Below are 6,821 nucleotides of genomic sequence, written 5' to 3'. Positions count from 1 at the left end.
AGATATGATCTCACGTCTAAGGAGTATGTTACAATATTTTTAGTTATCGCAATGCTGAACTTTGTGACTGGATCACATTGCAATACTTATGTTGGGTGTGTGTCCATGTCGTGGTATCGTCACGGCATATGCCATAGGGTGGCTAATCGAAGTGGTTCCTGAGGGATCTCACGGCGGTATCCGGAAGCGGGTATGGGCACGAGCGACACGGCGACGTACCCAGGTTCGAGGCCCTCCGGTGGAGGTAAAACCTCTACTCCTGCTATGAGTGTATATGATGATCACACAGTACAGTGGTGCTCCTAGAGCTGTGTCCGGCTGGCCCTGAGAGGCTAAGGAAGACGATGGTCTCTCTCACAGGGCAGCTCTGTAGGTAGGTGAAAGCAATAAATGATCGATCCCCTGCACGAGAGGGGGTAGTGCGGCTTATATAGGCACCGGCACTTTACATATAAGACCCTATAGTTTACTGGCCGGCTGGGCCGGCTTCGGCTTCCGCTCCTTCCCGAGGCGGTGACGTCAGGAGTGGTTGAGGCATCGTGGCCTGTCCCATCCGGCTGCCACGGTCAGCGGTATGGAGGAGGTGTCCCTGTCGCCGTCAGCCACTGTAGCCAGTACGGATCGTCGTAAGCCCTGACGGCCTGTCCATCGCGCGGCACTATTGCTCCACAGTGCCCCGCGCTTTACGGAAGATGGAGTCAGCGTGGACTTTAGGAACCCGGATCACCAACCCGGTTCCTTCCAGTGCAAGACTCGCCAGCCTCGAGTCGGTCTGAGGTACAAACCCCAGTCGGATATGGCTTGTAGAAGCCGGCCCAGCTACAGCATTGGTGGCCGTAGCCAGGCCGACTAGGACCTAGAGCCAGCCGGCTTCCGGACCAGCCGGCCACGGCGCCAGCCGGCTGCTCCTCAGCCGGCCTTTGCCGCGAGCCGGCCAGCGGCCAGCCGGCTGCTCCGCGTCCATTGCCCTATCCGGGGTCTTCCCCCCGACATTAGCCCCCGAAGCTGGCAAGGTCCTGCGCCCAGAAGGACCTAGGCAGGTTTTCCTGGCTTCTCGAATATATTAGACGGCACTTGGAGGGGCCGACTGAGAATTTCCATTCAGCCGGCTGCGCCCTCATCCGGCTCGTTCCTGCCGGCTGCTTCCCAGCCGGCCGCTTTTTACACTTGTACAGTTTTTGCTTTCTTGCAAGATCTGACGGCGCCTCCGCCTTGCTGATGAATTTTGGCTTGAGTGGAACTTTTGGTCCGGCTCCGGCTTGCGGCGCGCCGGAGTCTCCGCCGCCTCGGGTCCTGCGCCCGACTTGACGGGTCTGACGCCTGGCCCGGTGGTCGGTTCGTCTGGTCACATCAATGTTCCCCCGGATCCGGTGCGGTAGTGGGCGACGTGGTGTGGCCGTTTTCGGTAACCGTCGTGGACGTGGGAGGAGTTACGGCGCAGTTACGGCGCAGTAAATCCGGCGACGTGGGAGGAGTTACGGCCCACGACCGCCACTTGGAGGCCAACCGCCCGCGTCGGGTGGCTATAAATGCCGCGGGGGGGCGCCTCGAGGCGGCCACTTGCCATTTCTTCTTCCTCGCACTCTTGCTCCCATCGCTATCCTCTGCGCGCTCGAGCTCGCTGCTGCTCCGGCGAACATCTTCCGCTGGCGAACTCCGGCGGGCGAATCTCCACCGATCCGCCGCCGCCACCCCGCCAATCCGGCGCCACGGGGCCGCGCGTCTCGACGGAGCGTCCTCAGCCGCCGCTGTCGCCGCCGCGATCGCAAGGTTCTTCCTCGCCGTTCAGCCTCTCCTGGTCATCTTCTTCCTCGACCTCGTCAATGGCGTCCCCCAGTGGATCGTGGAGGGGCTCCTACATGCGGGAGGACGACATCGAGCGCCTGGTACGCCTCCGGCGAGTCCCGCAGTCGGTCATCACGCGGGTGCCCGGCGAGGAGACGGAGCCCGAGCCGAGGAACGGCGAGCGCGTCGTCTTCGGCGCGCACCTCGACCGCGGGCTGGGTCTGCCGGCTTCGCCGTTCTTCCGGCAATTCCTCGACCACTTCGGCCTTCAGCCGCACCACCTGCCGGCCAACGCGTGCGTCCTCCTGAGCTGCTTCGTAGCGTTCATGGAGGCTTACGCCGGCTTGTGGCCCGACATCGACTTCTGGAGCCGGCTCTTCTTCTTGAAGGCGCAGACCAACGACGGCCGCCTGCGAGCCTGCGGCGCCGCCTCGATCTACACCCGGCCTGGTACGCCTTTCCCCAAGATCCCCACCGTCGACTCGGTGAAGAACTGGCAAATGTCATTCTTCTACGTGCGCAACGAGGGGGAGCTCGTCGACCGGATCAACCTGCCGGAGTTCAATCCGGCTCCTCCAGTCGGCCGGATCAAGCCAGCCACAACGCCCGCTCGACGGACCAGAACACCGAGGTGAACCTGCTCTGGGATCTCCTGGCGACAGCCACCGCTGGCGGGCTGACTGCCGAAGATCTTCTCTGCACCATCGCCGAGCGCCGGGTGCTGCCGCTCCAGATGCGCACCCACAAGATCGGGCACATGTCCGGCCGGTTCGATCCGAACCGGACGTCCAAGGTGCCGCTCACCAAGGCCCAGGTGGCCAGCCGGGTGAACCACATCACCAAGGCGAACCTGGCGGAGGACTGGAGCTACGGGCTGGTGCCCTGCGACAGGAAGCATCCACCGGCGCGGGTAAGCTTCGTGTCTTTGCCATTTTCCGGCTTGCGGCTGCGAGGCCGACTTCCTTTTTCTTCTGCCGACTTCCGGCTATGCTCATGTTTTTCTGTCTTTCTAGGTTTGAGCGCCGTAACGCCGAGGACGGCGACCTGGCGACGAAGAGGTGGACGCCGGATCTCGTCGATCCGGCTGACCAAGCCGGCGACCATGCCGGCGATGACGACGACCTGCCGCAGCGCCTGATCTAGGCGGCCAGGGAGCACAATCCGCCCTTCACCAGAGCACCAGGAGGAGGAGGAGCCGGCGACGTCCGGCACGGGGCCAATCCCCGCCGTGCCTCTGCGCACGAGGCCGCCAAGCGCCACGGCGACTTCGGCGCCCAAGGGCACGAAGAGAGCCGGCTCCACCGCCGCCGCGGAGTCGAGGGCGAAGAAACAGCGCCGGCATCAGCCGAAGAAGGTCCCGGAGCAAGCCGGGTGAGCTCTCTCTCCCTTTTTCTTGTTTGATTCCTTTTCTTTCCTTACTTTTGTGCTTATTATCTTTCTGTTTATCCGGCTAGGGCCCCTATCAAGTTTGCCCAGGGCGGCGGCTCCCGGCAAGCTCCACGCGTGGTGTCGCCGCTTCCGCGCCAGAGGAGGGAGCAGACGCCACAGCCTTCCTCGCGCGCACCTACGCCGCCGCCGCCTGCGACAGGGGCGTCTTCCTTTGCCGTGCCGCTGGCCTCCGCGCCCGATCGCGGCATGCGGGTCGAACCAACGCGGCAGCCGACGCTGGACGACATGTTCCCGCGCCGGACGCCTCTTCTGGACCCAGCCGGCTGGGGCCGGGCGGGGCATGCCGCCTTCAGCCGGGGCCGGAGCCGGCGGGGCTGCTCCTAGGACGGGCGGCGCGGGGCCGCGCCGCCTGCGGCCGGAGCCGGCAGCAGGCCCACCGTGGTGGAGTTGGACGAGAGTCCGGAGGGCGCCCGGGCGCCGGAGACAACCGGGCCGGGCTGGGCCATCCGCTGCGCCCGGAGCGACGCCGCCGCCGCAGCCGACGAGGGACGAGCCGACCAGGCAGGAGCCGGCGAGGGACGAGCCGGCGCGCACGGAGGGCGCCGACTCGCGCGCGCTGGTGAGGACGGAGGGCGCAGCGGGCCCGTCTGAGGGCCTTCATGTGGCCAAGGGTGCCCGGCTGGTGGCTGTGCCGTCCGCCTCCGACTCCAGCTTCGGCTCGGCAGGAACCATGGAGAGGGCATGGCATCAGGCGAACTCCTGCGAGGTACTCAGCCGGGAGGGGCAGCCTGGCACGGCGCCCATGAAGATGCTTTTCTCCGGCTATCGGGCCAGCCTCAAGACCAAGGCCGCCGAGACCCTTGCCCAACTGGCGACGCTGGAGGATGCTGAGAAGGTGTGTTTCTTTTCTTTTGCAATTTTCTTGTCCTGGTAGCCCTCCGAGACGTGGGTCGGCTGCCTGAAGCCGGCTCAGGTTTCGTCTAAACAACTGATTCTTTCAGACGGTTGAGGAGCGGCGCACCTTCTTGTACAACCAGGTGGTGACCAGCTACCACAAGGCTAAGATCGAGCGAGCCGGCTTGGCTCGCGAGCTGGAGGCTGTCAAGGGTAAGCTCTATGCTTCTTTCGACTTGATGTCTTATTTTCTTTTTAATCTTGGTTGGCTGATATTTCTTTCCGGCTGCCTCGCAGTTAAGGCCGCCAAGGTCCCGCAGCTGGAGTCGGATCTCCGAGCCGCTCGCGCGCAGTGCGCCGAGAGCGAGGAGGCGGGCCGATCTGCCGCAGGCAAGCTCAAGCTGGCTGAGCAGGAGCTGACACGGCTGCGCCTGCTGGAGAAGAACCACATCACCGAGCTCAACTCCCTCAGGACGGCGGAGAAGGAGAAGGTGGATGATCTGAGCCGGCGGCTGTCGGAGGTGGAGAAGCAGCGGCTTGCGCTACAGGAGGAGGTCACTGCCAAGTCCACGGAGCTGACGGCTACCGCCAAGCGTTGGACCGACGATTTCAGCGCGCTTGATCGCGGCTTGGCGGGTGAGTGCATCTTTATGTTCCTTCCCTTTGCCGGCTTTCGGCTGTCGACTGCCGACTTTCGTTGGTAGCCGGCAGCAGAAACTTCTTATTTCTTCGCTACCCTCATCTTCGGGCTGGCGGCAGTCGGTTCTTGCCGACTGCCGCCAGGCTTTTCCTTTTGGTTTAGGACTTCGAAAATTTGCATTTTTCAGCTTATTTCGGCTTTGATGGTTTCTGACTTGCTTCTTCTTCTTGCAGCGGCCTTCCCGGAGACGCAGGAGGCGGCTTTGGCAGCCGTTGGCGTCGCGCGCGATTCCAGGAGGCGGGAAACCGGCGAGGGCAGCTCGGAGTACTTCTCCATGGAGGACCATCTGGCGTCCATGGCTGCCCGCATCGAGCCCGTCACCAAGCTCGGCTGGGAGCTGCGGAAGGCGGCCGAAGAGCTGGTGCCCATGCTGTGGCCTGGGGAGGCGGCGCCGCAAGACATCTCCGGCCTCATCTCCTCGATGGAGCAGGCGCCGGACCGCTTCCTCGACTGGAAAGAGTCGGCCACGCGCGCCGGTGCCGATATGGCGCTGTCCTTCGTCCTCTCCTGGTACAACGAGGTGGACCTGGGGCAGCTTGAGTTCCGGCGAGCCGGCGTGGAGGACAAGCTCCCAGCCGACTTCAAGGCCGCCCGCCTTGCTCGAGCCAGCACCATCGCCGACTTCGTCGACAAGGCGCTCTTCGTCGCGGACCCGAACCCTCCTCCATCCGATGGAGAATACCTGGATGATGAGGAGGCGGAAGGTGTGCCTGAGGACGACCCGGCCGCCGGCTCCACTGATGCCCCTCCGGCTTAGATTTCCTGCTTTTCAGTTGTTCTTTTGCAAGACAATTTATTAAATCCCCGGGATGCCGGGTGCAGATGTAAGACAATATTATCGCCTTTTAATTATGCCACACTTTAATGTGTTTGTTAACCAATTATGTGCCGAGTTGCTTTCTTTCGACTCGTTCGCTTTTTCCCATCCGCCCCACTCTTTGGCTGTGCCCTTGCCGGTCGTACGTCCGACTTGCGGTCCGTCGCCGGATCAAGAGCGGGCCGCTGGGTGAGGCCGATAGTATTTCAGTCGAACGAGCTGAATTTGGCAATCCGGCACTTATAGGAAAAGTTGCAAGTCAACTCGCTTTTACTCTTTCCCTTAGTCGTTTTTCGCGTGCCGGCTCCCTAGGCCTTACTCCCGCCAGCCGGACAGCCGGGTTGCGGTCTGTAGCTGGTCGGAAGCCGGCTGTCGGAAACCGGATCACGTTACTGAGCCGACCGCGTGAGAGGGTTCAAGCCAATTGGCGAAACAAGGTAAAGTATGCGAAAAACTTGTCGGAAACGGCGCTCTTGGCGCAAGCTTTTTCATAACTCACAAAGGGGATACAAGGGATACATACATTCCTGCTCTCATGCGTAAAATGGGTGGAGTAACCTGACATTCCAGGGACGTTTAGTCTCCTCGTCAGCCTTGTCCGGCTTGTTTTTCTTAGCCTCTTGGGCATCTATGAGATAGTAGGAATCATTGCCTACTGCCTTGCTCACGATGAAGGGACCCTCCCATGGGGATGACAGTTTATGCTGTCCGGCTGTCCGCTGGATCAGCCGGAGCACTAGGTCTCCTTCTCGGAATGCTAAGGGCTGGACCTTCCGGCTGTGATAGCGTCGAAGGCTTTGCTGGTAGATGGTAGATCTAGACTCAGCCAGCAGCCGGGCCTCTTCGACCAGGTCGACTCCATCTTCGCGAGCTTCTTTGGCTTCGGCTTCTGTGTAGAGCTTGATCCTTGGCGCGTCGTGCTCGATATCAGTCGGCAGGACGGCTTCGGCCCCGTATACGAGGAAAAATGGTGTGAAGCCGACTGAGCGATTTGTCGTTGTGCGCAGGCTCCACGGACATCGGGCAATTCTTCAATCCAGCAGCCGGCTGCTCGCTCGAGCGGCTCCACCAGCCGGGGCCGGATGCCGGCTAGGACTAAGCCGTTAGCCTTTTCCACTTGTCCGTTGGACTCTGGGTGTGCCACAGAAAATAGGGCCATCCGGATTCCCATTTCCCCGCAATAGCGAGAGAAGATGCCTTGGGAGAAGTTGGTGCCGTTGTCGGTGATGATGGTGT

General features: G+C 62.1%; 1 protein-coding gene across 1 annotated transcript; it reads left to right on the top strand.

Annotated features, from left to right (window-relative positions):
* Window positions 1-1,859: 1,859 nt before the first annotated feature.
* On the top strand, window positions 1,860-5,633 carry LOC139833589 (uncharacterized). The gene is made up of 3 exons (XM_071823905.1): window positions 1,860-1,886; window positions 4,554-4,704; window positions 4,942-5,633. The coding sequence occupies exons 1-3, from the start codon at window positions 1,860-1,862 to the stop codon at window positions 5,523-5,525; spliced, it is 762 nt and encodes a 253-aa protein (XP_071680006.1). The 3' UTR covers window positions 5,526-5,633.
* Window positions 5,634-6,821: the final 1,188 nt, after the last annotated feature.

The sequence above is a fragment of the Lolium perenne genome, chromosome 7 (genome assembly GCF_019359855.2).
Source record: "Lolium perenne isolate Kyuss_39 chromosome 7, Kyuss_2.0, whole genome shotgun sequence".
NCBI classification, from domain to species: Eukaryota; Viridiplantae; Streptophyta; class Magnoliopsida; order Poales; family Poaceae; genus Lolium; species Lolium perenne.
Note: the sequence above shows the minus strand (reverse complement) of the source record. Positions and strands in the feature narration are given on the sequence as shown.

What these genes read in the sequence shown, in the direction of transcription:
- LOC139833589 (XM_071823905.1), top strand. Translation starts at nt 1,860, where the DNA reads ATGCGGGAGGACGACATCGAGCGCCTG. An exon ending in AGGACGACATCGAGCGCCTG is followed by an intron (nt 1,887 to 4,553) that starts GTACGCCTCCGG and finishes ACGGCGGAGAAG; the next exon opens with GAGAAGGTGGATGATCTGAG. An exon ending in GCTTGATCGCGGCTTGGCGG is followed by an intron (nt 4,705 to 4,941) that starts GTGAGTGCATCT and finishes TTCTTCTTGCAG; the next exon opens with CGGCCTTCCCGGAGACGCAG.